General features: G+C 47.8%; 1 protein-coding gene across 1 annotated transcript in view; it reads right to left on the reverse strand.

Moving 5' to 3' along the window:
• PCCA (propionyl-CoA carboxylase subunit alpha) overlaps positions 1 to 21,819 on the reverse strand; it is a 274,548-nt gene that overhangs the window by 89,511 nt on the left and 163,218 nt on the right. Inside the window, exon 19 of the mRNA XM_056109803.1 lies at positions 2,598 to 2,700. Coding sequence (XP_055965778.1) covers positions 2,598 to 2,700 — 103 coding nt within the window. The remainder of the gene's footprint in view (positions 1 to 2,597; positions 2,701 to 21,819) is intronic.

Consider the following 21,819-nt stretch of genomic DNA (forward strand, 5'->3'; position numbering starts at 1 on the left):
GACCATATGGGATGCCAGGGATCAAACTCAGGTTGGCTACATGCTAGGCAATGCCCCACCTGCTACTGTATCTCTCCAGCTCCCATTTAAGGGTGTGGTGTAAAGTGATGACTGCTTCAGCAATTAGCATATAGAATAAATCACACACACACACACACACAAAATCTAAGAATAATCAGGAGACTGCTCTTAATTCATCAATTAGCAGGATCAAGAAATGGGATTAATCTTGTTCAGGACCCATTGGAATGAAACTGAAGCCTTTTGCCACGGATACTATCCAAGGAGTGGAAGTCACCCAGAAGAAAAGAAATGTAGCACCACAATAAGTTTTACGCTTCAAGCACGTCTCAACATCTCAAGGAACTGCCCCAAATTTTTAGCTTCATTATTTTAAAAAGAATGGTTCTATACAACTCCTGGATAAGGGGAGAGCATGGGGAAGGGTAACAATCCTACTGGTTGTAGGATACAAAACAGCATGGGTATACGCAACCTGGTTGTTTTTTTTTACATATGGTGTAGCCAATCAGAGACAAGAAATGGTGAAGGGAGGTGATACATGTACAAACACAGGTCACTGGGATGGGCAGCTGTGAGGACCAAGAAGGAGCAGCCTGAGCCTGAGATGGCAGAGAAGAGCAGGGCGGGGGCAATGAGAGAGACCAACATGGGCTGTAAAGTAAGGCGTCGCCCCATAAGAGAGCTGGGACACGGAACACATGGCGGGTGGGGGATGCTCATCTTACACACGGTCCACAAGAAGCAGGTTGGCTCCACTGCGACTGAAGTCACTCTTCCGTATAACAGAGGCAACGCCTTACTTATCAATAACAAAAGGAAAAGGAACCAGGAAGTGTATCGGAAGCAGCTAAGCCCGGGACCCCTCAGCAAGAAGCCACCCGCATTGCATCCCCACCAGCCCTTCTCGAGACAGACAGAGACTGGAGTTGGCAAACAGGAGTGGTGGGGCTTCCACACTGAAAGAGAATTTTCAAAAGCGGGCAGTTGGGGAAGAGAGAAGGGACCATTATGACAATGATGGCGTGAAGGAATCGCAGTGAATGGGAGATGTGTGCTGAAAATGGGCCTCTCAGTGTCTGTATCACAAGTGATAGTGCCCAAAGCGGGGGGGGGGGGGGGGCGGGGGGGGGCGGGGAGAGAGAGAGAGAGAGAGAGAGAAAAACAGACTGACAGAAGAGACAGAGAGAGACAGAGTCAGAGAGGGAGAGAGAAGAAAGGTGCCTACCATAGAGGCAGGCTGGAGGGGGCAGGGTAGCAGGAGGGATAACAGGGACATTGGTGGTGAGAAATGTACATTGGTGGAGAGATGGGTGCTGGAACACTGCATGACTAAAACCCGACCATGAAAGCTTTGTAACTATATCTCACAGAGATTCGGTAAAAATATATATATTTTTAAAAACAGAAAGAATTCTTGGGGCTGGAGCAATAGCACAGCGGGTAGGGTGTTTGTCTTGCACGCAGCCAACCTGGGTTCGATTCCCAGCATCCCATATGGTCCCCTGAGCACTGCCAGGGGTGATTCCTGAGTGCAGAGCCAGGAGTAACCTCTGTGCATCTCTGGGTGTGACCCAAAAAGCAAAAAGAAAGAATTCTAGAGACACAGCAGTGAATCCCAGAAGACAGCAGCTCGCCAGAGATCTCTCCGGACCCTGTACCAAGCTAATTCCACTGAGGCACCTCAGATGGAATGGGTGCGCCTTCTCCGCCCACTCCAGATGAAACCTCGATGGCCACAAGCTTCTAGAAGCAAAACTCAGGTACGTGGGCTCCAGGACTAAGATTCCAGGCCACATTGTGGGGCGGAGACTGGCGGTCCCTTCCCATCTCCCCACCCACTTGGGGGTCCTGGCTGTCACACCCACGATCTGTCTCTTGGGCACCATCTCAGCATATCAATGGTCTTGAACCAGAGACTCCCAAATGAATCTCAAAATGGATTAGCTCCCTACAGAGATGTCTCTGAACCCCAACCATTTACAATTTTAGAATCCAGAAGCACATGGCTGCAAAAGTGGTCACGCAACCTCTCATGATATCCATAATAGTAAATAAATTATCTAGCACCTGCCCCCAGCAGGCAGGCATGAATGGTGATAGGAAAATCTGAAATAATGGTGGTGGGAAGGTGTAATGGTGGGACTGGTGTTGAAATATTGAGTGTAATCAATTCACTGTATCACTGTTGTCCCGTTGTTCATCAGTTTACTCAAGCGGGCACCAGTAACGTCTCCATTCGTCCCAGCCATGGGATTTTAGCAGCCTCTCCTTACTCGTCTTTCCCGACGCTGCTGTATTGGAGGCTCTTTCCGGATCCAGGGAATGGGATCCGTTATTGTTACTCTTTTTGGCATATCGAATACGCCATGGGTAGCTTGCCAGGCTATTTGCTGTGTGGGCGGGATATTCTCGGTAGCTTGCCGGGCTCTCCGAGAGGTATGTTCACATTAATTGATTACACTCATACACATCATAAGAGTGTAATCAATTAATGTGAACAAACTTATGAAAATAAAATTAAAAGAGAGAGAGAGAATTCTCAGAATGGCGGGCAGGTTAAGGCGACAACTCACAGAGAAGGCCGGGCCGCTGCCGGAGGCTCGGACAGTGTGGACGCCATCATGCAGTTTGATGGAGAGTTCCCACTCGGTCACTTGCGGCTTCAGGATGGGCACCCTACGGGAGAAGGAGGAGGACAATCAGCACAACCCCTGGACCCTCTGGGGTGAGCTGACCACTGGTGACACGGCTATTTCAGATGCCCACAGAGGAGGTTCAACAGCAGTGACAACACAGACCCACGAACAAAACCCAACAGAGGAGGCCTGGAGAGTGCGTGTGCAGGAGGCCACAGGCTGTCCCTGAGCACCCCCAGGAGTAGCTCCAAGCCAAAACATGAAGGCAGAGCTAACCGCAGCTCTCCAGAGTGTCCCCTATGGCCCGTGGACCTGCCCAGCTGAGCTCCGGCAGCTCTTCAGGAATTAGCTCCCGATGCAATATGGATTTTGCTGCCACCGACAGACCACGGTTCCAGGCCTTTTTGCTGCCCGGCAATAGCACATCATTCCCCTCGTGATTTTCTTTCTTCGCTGTGTTGCTGTCACCATTACCATTGTCAGGAACATACCCACCCTCCCAGAGTTACCTTGGTCTCTTTCTTGGCTTCGCTGTTTCTACAGGGAAGAGCAGGCCACAGTGAAGCCCATCGTAACACACAGATCCTGGGTGGGATCAATATTACCAGCACCAGGAAGAATGGGCCGAGCAACTGGTCCAAGTATTCTGGGGAGTGGGGTTGGGATCTGGGACACATCTACCAGGACTCAGGGGACTAGGCAGTGTCGGGGATGGAATCGAGGTCAGTCATACGCAAAGGGACATTCTTTACCCCTGAACTACCTCTCCAGCCCTGACAGGCATTTGTATAACACAAATTATTCCTCAGAATGCTTTACATAACAGAAATTTAGTGGTCGCTGTACTTAGTAAGTACTTAGTAAGTACTTAGTAAGTACTTAGTAAGCTAAGTACTGCATGTTCGTGGAGCTTATAGTTGGGGGGAGGGGGTGGCATCTGCTAAACACGTGGCACCCAGACTCTGGCTTATATCACGGCTCCGAAAACAATACTGGTTTAAATCCTAAGCCCCCACCCTGCAAAGTACAAGAGGATTCTCTGCCGACTCCATTCATAAACATCGCAGTGTGCACATCCATAAAATCTGCAATTACGAGCGATTCATGTCTGGCCGTGATCTCTGACGGAGGATGAAAACACACACGTGTGTACCTGGGCCCACCAATCCGTCTCCTGAGAAGAAATGATTTAAATACTACAGAAGTGGAAAGTTAAAGATGCGAATGTGTCAACCAATGGCTAAGAAAGTGGAACTGACACCAGGCGTGCAGGGAGCACTCACTGATCACTGGGAGCCAGCTGGATCTTCCTGTGGGCCACAGTTCCAGGCTCAGGCAACTCGAAAGCATGCCCCCCCCTCCAGCACCTTGGTTTTCTACTTCACAGCTGGTGAAATGGTGACTTCCCTACCTACCTACCTACCTACCTACCACTTAAGTTCCTGAAATAGTATAATGCTGGGCCGGGGACAGAGGACAGGGGCTAGGTAAGGTGCTGGCACTGAACACAGCTGACCCCGATTCCAGCCAAGGATCCTCATGGTTCCCTGAGTACCACAGGGAGCGACTCCCTCCCCCAGCACAGACCCAGGAGTAGCCCCTGAGAGCTGCAGGGCGTGCCTCCCACCCGACACACACACAGAGAAAGAAGAAAGATCCCATTCTTGGCATCCAGTTTGATTTCTGATTCTTCTTTGATTGACAGCTGGCTGGCTGAGTTAGAGGCTGACGAGGGCCGGCCTTGAAAAGACGTCGCACAGGGAAGCACATCAGGCTAAGCTGCACAGGAGAACACAGCGCACACACACGGTGACGGCAGACCCGGGCTCCGGGGAACCGCTCGGCCAACCTCATGGCTTCAGAGCTTCCTTTCCTTGCACTCGGCACCTAACTGCACATTTGTAAGGACTTCCTGCCAGCAAACACCCCACTGGCTGCAGGCCCCAGGGCATCAGTGTTCGCTCGGCAATGGAGTGCTTTGTAACCTGGGTCTGGACGTTTCTGGGGACCTAAAGCTCCCATTCACTTAGCAGACTGGAGTCCAGTGTACAGAACAACACTGGGCTTGCTCTGGGTAGCCAGGGGCTTCCTGGCCTGGCCATCTTGGAGGTCTGGAAGGGCCCATGGCCAACAGTTAGGTCTCAGCTTCTTCATTCACCCCTGAAAACGCCAAGGGCCGCGACGGGAGTGGGCAGGGCTTGGGAGCATCAGCCTGGACTGTGCCCTGGGTTCCCGCCCCAGCACCACAAACAAGCAAGGCTGCCCGGGGAGTGAAACCCTGCAGATCTCGTTAAATAACGCTATACGTAGGGCCCGAGAGATCTAGGAAACTTCACGTGCAAGCGGTCAACCTAAGTTCAACCATGTGGTTCCCTGAGCCCGCCAGGAGTGACCCCTGAGCACAGAGCCAGGAATAAGCCATGAGCACCGCCACGTGGGATCCCCAAACCAAAAACAAAATAACCCTCATTCTCGCCCCCCCACTCGAGGCTGAAACTCTTGCCCTGTCCTCGTCTCCATCCCACCCCAGCACCTGTAAGGAAACATTCCTCCCCACTCTGCCTCTGAAACCACCCGACCATCCGAGAAGGCCATCACCGGCTCTTCTGCTGTCCCACCAGCGCCCCCAGGCTGCAGAAACCCCCCGGAACCCACTGCCCCACTCAAAGCCTAAGTCTAGCCTCCTACTCACTCCACCCAGACTGTGACAAGCCTCAGTTCCCAGAAAGGCCTGGAGGTGTTGGGCCGCCCCTGCTAGCCCAGTCCAGAATGTACTTCCCCAGCCATCCACTGGGTCCTTCTCGGTTCCATCTGGGTGGCACCCCGGGGTGGGGGTGGCGCCAAACACTGAGGTCTGTGTTGTCCCATTCACCTCCCAGCATCACCCCACAGTCCTTCAGTGCCAGAGACCCCCACAACGATGTATGCAGCAGAGGCATCAGTGACGAGGCAGGGTATGAGCCCAAGCCCAGAAGTATCCCCACCAAGCCTCCTGCAGGTCTCTCTGATGGTGACGGAGGGGACAAACCAGTGGCAGCAAGGAAGGAGGCCCCCTGTGCAGGTGAGACCTCAGGTCGGACTGTGAAATCGGCTTCCGAGGCCACATTCAGGCCAGACCAACCAAGAATCCCAACTCTATGGAGGTTCAGAATAGCCTGGCTTCAACTGCCTGAGAACAGATGACTGGTTAAAGAAACTTTGGTATATCTACACAATGGAATACTATGCAGCTGTTAGAAAAGATGAAACCATGAAATTTGCTTATAAGTGGATCAACATGGACAGTATCATGCTAAGTGAAATGAACCAGAAAGAGACAGACAGACAAAGAATGACTGCACCCATTTGTGGAATATAAAGTAATGTAATAGGAGAATAACACCTAAGGATAGTAGAGATAAAGGCCTGAAGGGTGGCCCCACAGCTTGGAAGCCAATCTCATGTGCTGGGTGATAAGACAGGTGGGAGGGAGAAGAGACCACTACGCAAATGATGGTTGGAAGGATCACTCAGGATGGTAGATGCGTACTGAAAGTAGGCTATGGACCAAACATGATGGTTGCTTAGTGCCTATGTTGCAAACCATAACAGCCAAAAGGAGAGAGTAAGAGGGAGTGTGCCTGCCACAGAAGCAGGGGATGGGAAGGGGTTGGGGGTGGCAGCAGAGATACTGGGAACATTGGTGGTGGAGAATGGGCACTGGTGGAGGAATGGGTATTCAAACATTATTTGATTGAAATGTAATCACGAACATTTGTAAGTCTGTAACTGTATCTCACGATGATTCATTAAAATTTAAAATTAAAAGAAAAAAGAATAGCTTGGCTTCGTTACAGAAAAATAAAATGGACAGGTCCGTGTGCCATAATCAATCCACTCTCGAAGTAGCCATAAACTCCAATGATAAAGAAAGGGAATAAATACACACCCTGGGGGCTGGAGCAATAGCACAGTGGGTAGGACGTTTGCCTTGCACGCGGCCGACCCGGGTTCGATTCCCAGCATCCTATATGGTCTCCCAAGCACCGCCAGCAGTGATTCCTGCGTGCAGAGCCAGGAGTAACCCCTCAGCATCACTGGGTGTGACCCCAAAAAGAAAAAAAAATACACACCTGCCTGAATGCAGAGAGGCTCGATGCCTGTAAAACCATGGAGTTAGCAATAATTACTTCAGAATGCTGACATCAAGCCCACGTGCACACACGTCTTTGTAAGGATAACAATAACCATAGTGGCATTTTAAACTTTACGGGGTTGGGGGGACCCTTTGCAAGGCATATGGAGTAGTCTCAAAAAAGAGTGCTAATGAGCCATTTTCTGAAGAGAAGAGAGAACCGGCTGGGACTTTCACGCCGTGAGGGACCGTGAAGAGACACGACCCACCGCCACAGCTGTCTGGCTGCCGTGCTTCCAGCGACCACAGCTTCAGGGGTGCGACTTAGTCACCTGGAACGCTGATCAAACCCCGGCCACAGCTTCCAAAACCAAACACCGCCACCACCCTCCCCCTGAAACAGTGGTCAAAAGGAATTCACATAAACAGGTATTCACAAAGGCGAGGCAAATAATAGCCCTCCCCCAGGCCTGTCCACTTGGATTATCATCAGCCAACCAGAATGCATCTGTTCAACAAAACTCCATTTTTCTACTTTTTATGGTTAAAAAGTGCCCTGCTACAAAGAGTAACACCAACACACTGAACTTTGATATTTTACTCAAAGGACAAGCACTACCCAAAGACAGGACCATGACGTGGCCCGTCTGAAGGCAGAGTCTGCACAAACGGAAGCTAATTAATTGCATCTCGAGTGATCAAGGATGATGAGTCGCCCGAAAGCTGGTCTTCCACTGTGCCCTTCCCTCCTCAGGAGGGAAATCGTGAGTTAAGACAATGTTAGTGGTCAAAGAATCATTAAGCAATCCTCCATCATAACTTTCACAGTGGGTGCTCTGGAAAATGATCAAGAATAATATGCCGCATTCCATGGCCACGGAGGGGTCAGCCTCTGCATACAAATCTTCGCAGGAAGAAAGAGGCCTTAAGAAAAGTGGACCATTCATCTGCACCAAGTTCAGAGAATTTCCAGCATGGTGAAAAGATATGGTATGCGAGCACGTAGCCGTATTCAGTGGGGTTACCCAGACCCAGCTACCCAGGACCCTAGACTACAAAGGCGCCCCCCCACGGCTCATGAATACGTCGAGGAAATGATCAGAAAAGAGAGAGAGCGAGAGATGTTTAGACAGATGGCCCACTTCAAATGCCCGAGACAGGCCATAAGCAATTTTAATGAAACTTTAGATCTTGCCTATGAATTGTTTCTTATTTCCTCCAGATTAAAAGGAGGAAGGAAAAAAAACTAAAGAAGACAAAAAATTTAGGAATTTGTTAAAAAAAAATCAAACCACTTTTTGCCCATTGGGATAGAGAAAGAATCACAAATACAAGTTTAATTACTGTAATAGAGTCACATAAAATTTCTCCCAGAGCCATCAGCTATGAAAAAGGAATATAAAAAAGCAAGGAATGAACAGATTAAAGGAATTTTAAACAGAAGTTCACTGCCAAACCAAACAAAAATCTAAGCCTTATTATGGGAAAACTTACAACACGCCAACATTCAAGCTCATCACGCAGAGGGGAGATAAAAGGAGCGTTCTCAGAGACCCTTCCAACATGAGCAACTGCCTTGGTGGCACGGTGAAATCCTGCCAACGTGCGGCTTCCAACGCACCCACTGAGGGTATGAGACTATGCAGGACAGAAGGTTTCCCCCAAGAGTGCTCAGGCTGGGTTAAAGACACCCCAGAAGGCAAGTCTGGTGTCATTAGCATCACAAATAAGAGCACCAATGAGACCCGGCCAGAAATGAATAGGACTCAAACTCAGATGTATTTTAATATCATGTAAATCCTGCCTTCCTTCTTGCCCAGATAAGGCGCGGGTTCTCTGTTTAAACCTAAGACCTGGCTAGTCGGGGAGGAAAAGCAATAAAGGTGAGCCCTCCCCCTCCACACACACACAGTTCCCGCTGTCTGCCTGGCCACTGACAACCAAAGCTGGGTGACCTTTACAAGTGACCTCATCTTCCTGTGTCCTGTTTTGCCCGCATGACAGAGGTAACTAGCGCACCTAGCCCACACATTGGCTGAAGGAGAGCAAAGGTTCAAACTCCTTAGGCTTCTGGTGCACGGATGCTACATGTGATTACCACTGCAGCTGGATTCAGGTGCGATGCAGCCTGGATCCCTTTATTTCTTCAACCCTGTTGTTGGAGCAAAATGTCACCACCCCAACCCACACACAGGGAAATTCCAAATGCAGAGGAATTGCATCATTCCTCTTCCCAGGAAATTCCTGCCTTGCCCCAAATTGTTTAACAAGAGATTCACGTTTCACATAAACAAAACTTCAAAAACATGCTTATCATAGCTTCATAGGTTTGGGGGGCTGTGGGGACCACACCCAGCAGTGCCTTATTCCTTGCTCTGTCAGGGGTCAGGTCACTTATGGGAACATTCAGGGGACCATATATGGTGACGGGGGTCTAACTGTTCCCAGGCACCTTTCCACCTGGATTGCAGCCTTGATGATAAGCTTTTGAGGTTGATGATAAGCTTTTGAGGTTTGTGCATGCTGAGTGGCCCATCCTCATCTCATCGTTGAGGATGACTCCAGTAGACAAACCCACTAGAATGTGGCCTACCTTCTGCCAAGAGGCTTTGGGATCACTTCCTGTGAGGCCCTTAGGAACCAAGCTGCCAGACACATTCTTCAGGCAGACTCAGTTTGGGAAGCAGAGGGTGACTTGTTTTGTGGGTCTAGGAGCAGAAATACTGGGGCAAATGTCTGTTGCACTGTATTAAAGTCACCCTTGTGTTTCCCCATCATGTTTATACAATGAAACATAAGTTACACAAATTCAAAATTTTCCAGGGCCAGGAAGATGGTGTAGGTGTGGCCATGAGGACCCAAGCTCCTACCAAAAAAAAAAAAAAGCCTAAACACGGCCAGGGCTAGAGAGAGAGGGCAGAGACTAAGGCACACAGCTGGGCCTGCTTCAATCCGGCCCCAAATCCCCCTGGAAAACACCACCAGAACCACCCCGAGCACAGAGATGGGGGTAACTCCCAGACAGCACCCAATGTACCCTCCCCCCAACCTCCCTACAAAATAAAAATAATAAAAATAAATTTGTACACTCTCAATAACAGTTGAGTCTGTTCCACATTCTTGCCATCATTTGGTAAAGGACTGAGTCCTTTAAATCTTTGTGTTTAAAAGCCCGAAAGCATACCCAGGCTGAACGGGAGGGGCCCAGGAGGGGTCAGGGACTGAGAGGAAAGGGAGGGAGTGCCCTCGAGATAGGGGAGCTGCCTTGAGTCACCTGGTAGGGGCAAGGGCTGGTGGGGTCAGTGGGGAAGGAGGAAAGGCAAGAATTCAAGTGAGCACAGGTTGGGGAGAAGATTTGTTTGATGTTGAGACTGGGATTTTTCCCCTCACTACACCGAACAGGAAAACGGGAGTTAGGATAGGAATAATCAGCATTCATGTCCTTTTTTCCTAAAAAAAAAAAGAAAACTGTGTTGGTTTTTTATCAGGGGGCTCTACCCAACCATGATCATAGGTGACTTCTAATGGGTGCTGGGGACTGACCCTGGATCGGCTGTGTGCAAGGCAAGTACCCTACCCACGGTACTCTCTCCAGCTCCATCTGATTTTCTGAAGTACTCAGCTGTCTTGAAAAACTTTCTTTTTCTTTTTGCTTTTTGGGTCACATCCGGCAATGCACAGGGGTTACTCCTGGCTTTGCACTCAGGAATTACTCCTGGTGGTGCTTGGGGGACCATATGGGATGCTGGGGATCGAACCTGGATCAGCTGCATGCAAGGCAAATGCCCTGCCCACTGTGCTAATTGCTCCAGCCCCATTCCAATCCTTATACCTTACTTCTCCCCCCTCCCCCCCACCCCATGGCTTAGAAGTCTGCCAAGGGGCAATCTTGAACTTACGTTGCTAAAACAGTAACCTATGTGGGGAAGTGGGAGTTTGGGGCCACCCCGTGGTGCTTTGGGGGGTCATGAGCAGAGCCAGGGATCAGGGATCGACCCAGAGTTGGATGCATGCAAGGCCAGAGCCTACTGTGCTCTCTCCAGCCCAGCATTTACCTATTTTTATGCCACACTACAAAGAATGTTTATTTTCATTTTCCATTGTGTACTGAAATGCAATTTATATTAGACAGATGCTTTTCCTGCAACTTTATGGTATTTTTTATTGTTTTATAGATTCCTCAAGCTTTTTCTCTACAAATGAGAATATCCCCTGTGATCAGAAATGACTTTATTTCTCCCTTTCTGCACCCCAGGCTTTTTTTTTCCTCTTTCCCATGGCATTAGGATCGACATTAGTATAAAGCAGAGTAAAAAGGGAGCAACGCAAACAACTCTCTCATATCCAATCTGCAGAAAACTCTCATTATTATTCAACTACTTCTTGCCCCACAGCTCCAAGTACATTAATCAGGCCTCCTGATATTCCGAGATCGCAGAGTTGCTTCATGTATCCAACACATCTTTTCTTCCTCTTCTTCAGATTGTACAATCTCTGTTCCATCTAAATCTGTCGATTCCTTCTTTTACCGATGACAATATTTTCCTTCTATCTGTCAGATTCCTGGAAGAGTGCAGTGATCAACTCTAGAGATTCTAGGTCTCCAGTGTACTGCATCAGTGAGAGGCCGTCGGGACTGAAGCGTGTGTGGAGAAAGTGTCCTTGGGGAAGCAGTGAGCATTGGTATTTCTAGGCTGACACTCATCTCGCTTTCCTCATTTCCCTCTTAGACCCCTGAAACTCACTGGTGTGGCAGCTATAGTCACACACAGGAAGGCCCACCTTGGGATAGTCCACCGTCGGCTTCTCCAGACGCCTTTTCTCCTGCTAGCGTCAGCTTCCATTCCTGAACTGTGTGGCAAGAGAATTTCCAGGGGGTGGTGGCCCGGGGTTGGGTGGGAGAGAGGCCGTTGGTGCTCCTGCAAGCACAGGCACTGCTTCTCTGACAGCTGAGGCAGGACACCGGACGTGACCACGCCTCACCTTTTTGCCTTGGAAAAGTCATCCACATGGGAATTGTTTGGTTTTGACAAACAACTCAGGGAGCGGAGCTCAGGGATCATTCCTGGTTGGGACTCAGGTGTCAGGGATGGAACTTCTGGGGTCTGATACACAAAGGCAAGCACTGTCCACACCGCCCGATCTCTCCAGCACTTGGTCTGCTTGGTTTTGTGCTTAGTGAGTTAACCCAAAGCTCCAATCGTTCCCTCAGGTAACTCGGCGTCTTCTCCAAAGCTAACCCTTCAGAGTTTTAATGGAGAACCAGAGGCACTTATAGGCCCTTCAAATTTGTCATGTCTCAAACCCTGAACACCACTGTGGGCAGAGAGGGCACCGGCTCAGTTTATTCAGAGTCCAGCAGGCTTTTGTGGTTGGGCTCCTGGGAGTCTAGCAAGGAGTGCTGGGAATGTCTTGCTTCAACTACTAAGGTTGGGCAGACACGGCCTGCCAGCAAAGGCAAGGTTGGCTGTGCGTTCTTCACCAGCAGTCTCCATCGTGTGTGTGTGTTTGTATGTGTGTGTGTGTGTATGTGTGTGTGTGTGTGTGTGTGTGTAGGGGGGAGTGTTCTCCAGATAATACTGGCCTATTATTTTATTATTACTATCACAGATTAAATTTTGTCAAAAAATTTTTTCCTGTCATTCTGTGAAAGAATTCTGTGTTTTTTCATATACGACAAATCGAACTGACTTGGGGAGTGAGGGGGCAGGGAGGCGGGGCTTTTACCTACCATATATATTTCCTCAGCTAAGTTTCCCATTTTGCTCTGGCAGACAGAATCTTTTTTTTCTGGTTTTGAATTTAATCTTCTAGTATTTTGTTAAGGATTTTCCCCCCATTATTTTCTCTCTAATACTTATCAATCCTTTCCTTCTGTTTATTTTGTCCTTATCTTATCTTCCTATGTTCTGAAAGTGGAAGATGAGGCAGTTGATTTGCCGGAGGAGGGCGGGCAATGGGAGGGCCCACACTGTGGGGGTCAGACAGGTCTGGGGGGCGCTGTGCTTGGAGTAGCATCACTGGGTCACCCCAGGCAGGATGAACGAGCAGGCGAGTTCGAGTTCGCTAGTGTGTGTGAAAGACTTTAATATTAAAGACTTTCTCTCGGAGAGCCCGGCAAGCTACCGAGAGTATTGGATATGCCAGACACAGTAACAACAAAGTCTCCAATGGAGACGTTACTGGGCCCGCTCGAGCAAATCGACGATCAACGGGAGGGCCTTTACCTTTATTAAAGACTTTAATATCTTTAATATGCTGGAGACTTCGAAACACTGTTTTATCTTTGCTGTTGTTTGTCTTCTTGTTTTGTGGTTTTGTTTTTTTGGTTGATTCTGTCCCCATAAATACAGCTTTTTCAATGATGTAAAGGTTAAAAATTTCTCAAAGCAAGACTATGTTAATGAAAAAAATCACTCCCTTTAATATTTTTACATCATCTTTATATAAATTCTATCAGTAGTCTCGAATGACAACGTGTAAAGAACATTAATTTTACAAAACATATATTTTAAATGGGGAAACATCAAAGAATATTGAATTCGTTTGAAATTTATCTCAGAGTGCTGAGAGGTGTGTTTTAAAAATTAAGATGAACTGTATGTATATTAAAAATAACATGGCCAATTATAAAGACAATTATTTCCTGTCCATTCCAGTGATTTCTATGAATCCAAAATTCCACAGATGTTATTACATATTTTATTTTCACTGGCAACAAAATATCTTATATTCTATCCTGTGATTTTTTTAACCCTTTGGTTAGTTAGAAATAGGTTTATTTCCAAATATTTGTAAATTTCCTTTGTTACTAATTTGTAATTTAATTCACTGGTCCTTGGAGAACACGCAATGCACAATTTCCATTCTGCTAAACTCACTAAAATTTATTTTATGGCCTAGAGGATAATATGGGAGATGAAGTTTCTGTCTTGGAAAATGTCACATAAGCATTTGAGGAATATATTCTGCTATTCTTTTGTGGACTGTTCTGCAATGAAGATTGCGTGGCTCCCGGTGCTGTTGAAACTTCTTCATGACTGATCTGTTGGGTCCAGGTTACTGAACAGAATATTCAAGTCTCCCTCTATCATTGCTCAAGTGCCTAATTCTTTCAACTGTCCGACTGAGGCTTCACTTCCCTGGGAAGGCTATTCTGGAGAGTGTGTTCTACATATTCACAATCGTTTTCTGATGGACTGCCCTCCTATTGGAAATGTCCCTTCATCTGTGTAACAATTAGTACCATAAACACTTTTTCTAATTTATCTATTACGGCTACTACAGAGTAATATTCGTTCTCCCCGTCTCTCCCCTTTTGCCTTGACTGTAATGGTTTCTTTGAACCAGCACTTATGGTTAGGGCAAGAACAGAGGCTGACCTGGTGTCCTGGCATCCCCCGTGGTGGGAGCGCTTGAACCCAGGGCTTCACACGCGCAATGCAAGTGCTCGCCACGAGCGGCATCCCAAGCCCCAATCTGTTTTTTCCATCCAGCCTGCCAATATCTGCTATTAATTAGGTGCTTAAGCCCTCCCCATTGAGTGTAATGACTCATCAGGCAGGGTTTACATCTGCCATTCTGCTTTTTGCCTTCCCCATGTCATCTCTCTTTTGTTCTCTGTATTCTTCCACTGCTGACACGTTTTGTTTAATGAAATGTAATTTGTCTAGCATGCCATTTTGGCCCCTCCATGTTTCGTGATTTTTCAAGCTTTATTTTTAGTGCTTATCCTGGGTATTATAGTTAGCACCTCATCTTTAGCCAACAGAGTCTGGAGTCATGCTACCTTAACACAGAAATTTCTGCTAATCTAGCTTTCCTCCTTCCATCCTCATTTGTGTTCAGACTGTCCTACAAATCACACCTGTATACACTCTGTGCACATCAACTTAGAGCTGTCATTGTAACAGACAGCTATCTTTGAAATAAGAAAGGTAAAAATAGTCACAACTTTATATTTATAAACGTAACAATTTTTTTTTGAAGATGGGCACACACCCAGTAGTGCTCAGGGCTTACTCCTGGCTCTGTGCTCAGAGTTCACTCTCAGTGGTGCTCAAGGCACCATATATGATGTCACATGTAGGTAGGCCACGTGTAAGGCAAGTGCCCTCAGCCCTGGAACGAACTCTCTCTCTCAGTTTTACCAACACAGTAAACTCTGTTAGTGTTTTTTGTTCTTTTTTTTCTTTGCTTTTTTTTTTTTGGGGGGGGGTCACACCCGGCAATGCACAGGGGTTACTCCTGGCTCATGAGCTCAGGAATTACTCCTGGTGGTGCTCAGGAGACCATATGGGATGCTGGGAATTGAACCCAGGTCAGCTGCGTGCAAGGCAAACACCCTACCTGCTGTTCTATCGCTCCAGCCCCTCTACTGGTGTTCTTGATTTAATGTGTTTCTAAATTACTCCTTTCACTTCACCTGAAGAACTGCTCTCCACATTTCTTGCTAGGAAGGTCCTCGGGTTTTGTTTACCTGGGAATCTCTCTCTCTCTCTCTCTCTCTCTCTCTCTCTCTCTCTCTCTCTCACTTTTAGGGTCACATCCAACAGTGCTCGGGGGTTACTCCTGGCTCTGCACTCAGGAATTACTCCTGGCAGTGCTGGGGGACCATATGGGATACCGGGGATTGGACTTGGCTCAGCCAGGTGCAAGGCAAACACCCTCCCTGCTGTGCTATCACTCTAGCCCCACTTTCATTTTATAAAGGATACTTTTGCTAGAAACAGAATTTTGTTTCCCAGCATTTTAAATATGGTCATCCCTTTCTTCTCAGGGTCCCATAGTATCTGATAAGATGTGAGCCCTTAATCCAATTGAGATCCCCTGACATCGTAAGACATTTTTCCCATAGTGCTTTCAAAATTCATTTTGGCTTTTGACAGTTTACCATAATTTTGGTTCATTTCACCTAGAAAATCCAAATCCTTGTATGTGCAGATTAAAGTTTTTCACCAAATTTGGGACATTCTGAGTCACGGTCTCTTTTTTGTTTAGTTTGGTTTGATTTGACGTGAGGGGCTGGTGGTGCTCAGGGGTTACTCCTGGCTCTGCACTCAGGGATAATGCCTGGCCGTGCTCAGGGGATCATATGCAGCGCTGGGGATTCAACCATTGTCAGCCATAAGCAAGGCTTTTTCCCTCATACTATCACTCTGGCCCCCAAGATTCCTTTTCTTATGTATATCTTTTTTTTCTTTCCTAGACTAACCCAAGTTTCATACAATTTAGTTATGGAGCAAATTTCACTGAAACAATTATTTGGCAAAAAAGATGACAAAATAGAATTCACGATTATCCAACTCAGAAAGAATCAAGAAACCTTCCTACCTTCACTCATTTCTCATTATTCTTTAAGGAAAATGTGCAAACTGATGAATGAATGTTAATCAATACAATGTCCATGCTGATCCATTAGAAAAGACTTCTGACCCCTATCCCATATATTGCTCCATCCATCATGGGGGTGGAGAGATGGGACAGCAGGGAGGGCACTGGCCTTGCAGGCAGCCAGGTCTATACCCTGGTCCCCTGAGCACTGCCAGGAGTAACTCCTGAGTGCAGAGCCAGGAGTGACCCTTGAGCATGTGGCCTGTGGCCCCCCAAAACAAACAAACAAACAAACAAATCCACCAGTAAATGCATAAGTCATTACAGGCTATCTCTGTGTGTATATATATACATATATATAAACAAAAAGAAAGCATTCCACTGGAAAAATCAAGCCATGACTTCAAAGATGGATTTTTTCCATTTGTGCACATTTCATTTTTCTTTTAAATTTTTATTTATCTCACTAATAAAACCTCTCCAAACCACCTTTAACTCCTTTCGTGAAACAAGGCTAATTGTACTATATAAAAGCACTCCTCTGGTTATCTAAAGAAAATCGCTGTATATGGGTAAGTTTAGAATCTTAATAATAATCTTTGAATTGTGTAAAGAATTCATCTGAGATTCTTTTATGAATGTGGTGAGAGTATGGATTGTGTTTTGATTCCAAAAAAAAAGAAATCATGATTTCACTATCCTATAAAACATACCCAGAGTTCAAAGTATTGGGGATGGGGGGGGTGGGGCGGGCGGGGGGGGGGGGTGTCGTGAAACAAACATTTCATGCAACATTAAGCATGTGAAATAAAAGCCCGATTGCCTAGGGGGGACGCGTGCTCTGCTGGTACCCGGGTGGCAGGTTCAGGAGGGGCTGCCAGCTGAATAGCTGGATGATATGAAATTAAAATGTTTCACATTGCACAATCCAAAATGAGCGGGGGGAGGTGAGAGGAGAAGAGAGAGAAATCAATTCTCGGGCGGCAGTGGTGAGCGGGGAAGGGGCATGAATAGGGCATGCCGGTGGGGTGCAGCAGCTGCCGAACACCCCGCGGCAGAGCATCACAATAACGCTGATGAAGAGTGTGGGGGCTTTTTGGAACCAGCGCAGGGCACAGAGAACTTCTCCTGCAATAACGAGGCGGCTCTGGCTTCCGGTCAGCTCTCCGAGCGGAATCAAAGCCGCAGATTTCCAAGTGTGATCCTGAGACGCTCAGACAGGCAGGTGTGGGCCCCGATCTGCCCAGCGTCACATAGAAGTCAAAGCAGGCTTATTCAAGAATCTCTAAACATTCTAAACAGAGAGTAAAGACAGTGAGGCAAACTTAAAGGGCAATATCAATTCATGTTTACGCCCTTCTTGCCGCTTTCCAGGGAATTTATTGGCTCAGACGAAAGCAACTTTTTGTTTGGTTTTGAGTTTGGTTTGGGGGGTCACATCGGTGCTTATTCCTGGCCCTGTGCTCAGTGATCACTCCTGGAGGGGACTGGGGGACTATATGCAGTGCTGGAGAGTGAACCCACGTCAGCTGCATGCTGTACTATCTCTCCAGCCCCCAAAGTCAATATTTTCAAAGCCTTAGCATGGCTATGCGTGCCTGTGAATAAATGCCCGAGCTATTATTTTTTATTACACAAAAATGCCAAGTCATCGAATTGTTAATTTTATTGTCATAATGAAAGAGCTTATCGAGGACATACATGACACAAGAATGATATCGAAGTCCTGCTTTTTGTCCGCTTGAGTGGCAAGGTGCTAATTTGATGTCCTTTAAAACTCAGAGCAGTGTATAAGCTTTTTCGCAGGAATTACTTTCACTAGGCTACTTTCTGGGTTTTCCCGTTATCTTTAATAATTATAGGATGTGGGGGGGGCGGGCGTGTACTGAGGGCGGTAACCCAGTGGTGCTTATGGGCTACTCCCCACTCCATACTCAAGGGTTACTCCCCTCCCAGTGGTGCTCGGGAGACCAAGCAAAGCCAGAGACTGAGTCCAATCCCCACAGACAAAGCATGCATTTAGCCCACTGAGCTTTTCCTTCAGATCTTCCTGCAGTTTGGGACCACACCCAGCAGTCGTCAGGGCTTATTCCTAGCTCTGTGCTCAGGGACCATATGCAGAGTCAGGGACTGAGCCAGGATCAGATGCATGCAAAGCAAGTGCCTTACCCATTGGACTATCTCTCCAGACCTATATATTATGATTATTATTAAAAGCTATTATGACCTTTGTGGTAGTTGTGTTATAACAAAAAATACCTTAAAGAACATGAAACAGCACCCTTAAAAGATGCAGTCCTATACACCAATGCTATGCAATAAAAATTACTACTTTTTTGAAACTAATATGGATAAATGCTGACAACATACTAGTCAAACCACTTTTACACTTAAAAGGTTCCCCTTCAAGCATCATATTCTCCATAAACTTGTGGCCACCCCTTCCCACCACCCGTACCGGGGGAAGCCTTTTCTGAGATTGTGGCCCGTACTTGCCATCTACAATTTCTCCCCTCCCACTTTTTCGTGAAGCCTCGTATTTTTTTGAATCACTCCTTCCTTTATTCTTTTTTTTGTTTTTGTTTTTGGGGCATTCCCAATGGTGCTCAGAAGTTACTTTTTGCTCTACACTCAGGAATCACCCCCGGGGGACATGGAGCATCATACGAGATACTGGGGGTCTAACTGGGGTCGGCAGATCAAACCAAGGCTGGCTGCGTGCAAGGCAAGTGCCCTACCCGCTGTACCATTTGTTCCCATTCTTGACATTTCTGAAAACTGCCCTTGCCTGAGGTCTTCTATGTTCGATGACCCTCCATCTCCCGCCCCACCCCCACCCCTGGCCGCCATGCTTAGAGTCAAAGGTCAAGAGTTTTTCTCTGCATTTGCCACTCGCACGCCCCACCTTACTTTCCAACGCCCCTGCAGCAGCCTGGAGGCCCAGAACCTTGACTCCTGACTCCGTAAGAAACTGGCTAATTCCGGTCACGTATCAGGCTCTTTCCGGCTCAAGACCCTGCGGCAGCTTCCCACTCCCCCAGCAGCCCTGGCCATCCCGGGCTTTGTGTCTACCCACTCTCAGACTGGTTCTTCTTCCAAGTACTCCCACGACTCTCTCCCGCCTTCTGAGCTCAGTTCTTGCACAAAATCTACTCATCTGGTCATCCTCCTGCCACCCATTTCCCTGCCGGTCAGATTAAAACAGCATCTCCTCGCGCCTGAGCCTTTCCTGTTCTGCATTACCAAGATATTGATCACTAGTTAGCACATAAAATATTCTGCAGGTCTTTTTTTTCTGCCTGCCACCTGCTTAAGCATAAGTCCCACAGGCGGGGGTTTTTTTTGTTTGTTTGTTTGTTTTGGTGGTGGTTGGAAGATGGGCTCAGTGCCCTGGGTCACACCCGGCAGTGCTGGGGTCAGGATTCGAACCACTGTAATGGTCACTGCAAGTGCCTTCACCTCTGCGCTCTCTCTCGGGGACCAGGATTCTGTTTTCCTCCTTCTGTCGCCCACTAAATGCTTTCAACTTTCTAACTCAACTCTTCTAAAGACCAATAGGTGACTTTAAGACATGACTATAGGGGCTGGACTGATCTAGCACAGTGGGGAGGGCATTGCACACGGCCAACCCAGGTTCGATTCCCAGCATCCCTTGTGATCCCCTGAGCACCACCAGGAGTGATTCCCGAGTGCATGAGCCAGGAGTAACATCTGTGCATTGCTGGGTGTGACCCAAAATGTAAAAAAATAAAAAGACATGCTATAGGGGCTAGAGCAACAGGACAGGAGGGAAGGCGTTTGCCTTGCATGCAGTCAACCCAGGTTCAATCCCTGGCATCCCATATGGTCCCCTGAGTAATAATTCCTGCGTGGAGAGCCAGGAGTAAGCACCTGAGCATCGCTGGGTGAGACCTCCTTCCCCCCAAAAGTAAATTTTTATTTAATGACTATATTTAATGGCCCTGTCTGATTGCATTCCTCAATAAGGAAGAAGAATAATATGCACTTAGGCTAAGAAGATGCAGAGGGAACACCTGAGGCTTTCCTGAGCTGCCCCATTCATGGCCACACCTCCCATCAGAGTCTGTGTCTTTAGGGAAATGCCTTTGGTCCCCGATCCTATGCCAATGGGCAACCTGAGCTTCAAGTCGCCTGCAGCAACTGGAAGGAATATTAAACACCAAAAGCCGGCGAGGACAGCTCTGGGGAGACAACCCGTCCCTGCGAATCAGCACGCACGAAACTTGATTATGGGGGCTGGAGCAACAGCATAGAGGGTAGGGCGTTTGCCTTGAACGCAGCCGACCTAGGTTCGATTCTCAGCATCCCATATGGTCCCCCGAGCACTGTCATGAGTAATTCCTGAGTGCATGAACCAGGAGTAACCCCTGTGCATGACCAGGTGTGATCCAAAAAAAGCAAAAAAAAAAAAAAAAAAACCTTGATTATGTCCAGCACATTTCTTTAGCCATCCAAAGAAAAATGACCATTTCTGACAGGAACTTTGACTCCATGACTCTCTGACCCTGCTGCCTCTTCACTCACTCTCCCAGCACTGGAGATGCGTTATTGATGTCTCTTCCCCCAGGTCATCAGTGGTGAGTCAGGGCCGGGAAGCTCTGCATCCCAAACAAGCAGCCCGAAGGCAAAACTGCAGGCATGGTGGCAGGATGGCATGGGGCAGGGCCATCCCACCCAGGCAGAGACCCGGGAGCCGCAGCCAAGTGAGACTCCAACTCCCTCGCCACAGCCAGCAGTGATGGGCCAGGGGAGCCCCAAGCTCACACTCACTCTGGTTAAGCAAGATGGTGTTTTCTCGAAAGGACCCGTGCAGCCAGCAGGCTTAGAACACACTGGGCTTGTTGTGGGGCCACTTCAGTTTCGGGGCATCAATGAGAAGAGCAAAGCAGCAAAGCAAGAATCACACGGCATCACTTCACTTTGTTGGTTTGGCTTTCAACACCTACAGGATTATGCACCGGACAGAGGAGGAGGGAGCTGAGAGGGGAACGTCGCCGACAATAGAGTGAAGTCACTGAGCTGGGACACAGGAGAATAGCAAGTGGGCAGGAGAGACCCGCAGGGAGAGATAGGAGAGCTGCCTGTCCCCCCTCAGAAGGGAGACTGCAGAACCAACCGGGAATCCCGCCCATGATTTCCTCCTGTCTTGTGTCCTGTAAATGAGCTTCTCTGGGACAGCTGCATATGCTTAACTGCTCATTTTCATCCCTAAATTTCCATTTCATGACACTTTTCTTTGTTGTTTCTGCTTTATTTTGTTTTTGTGTGTGTGTTGGGCAATACATGGCGATGCTCAGGGGTTACTCCTGCCTCTGTGCTCAGGAATCACTCCTGGCAGTGCTCAGGGGACTACAGGGATGCAGGGGATTGAACTTGGGTCACCATGTGCAAAGCAAACATACTACCCGCTGTCCTATCACTCCAGATCCACTGACACCTTTTAAATTGTTTTTCAAATTCACCTGCAAATGTTTCTCAGGTTTAACACAGCAACCAAGCAGAAATAACGAATACTAACTCCTTGGACGGGTTTCCTGGAAGGTTTCAGAGCATCTTTTTACCTCTGACAATGCTCAAACTCCAGTAGGGGGGATATCCATTTGAACAAAACCAAAGCGGGCTGGAGCGATAGCACAGCGGGTAGGGCATTTGCCTTGCACGCAGCCGACCCGGGTTCGATTCCCAGCATCC

This window comes from Sorex fumeus, unplaced genomic scaffold, assembly GCF_029834395.1.
Source record: "Sorex fumeus unplaced genomic scaffold, SorFum_2.1 ptg000008l, whole genome shotgun sequence".
In the NCBI taxonomy this organism is placed as follows: Eukaryota; Metazoa; Chordata; class Mammalia; order Eulipotyphla; family Soricidae; genus Sorex; species Sorex fumeus.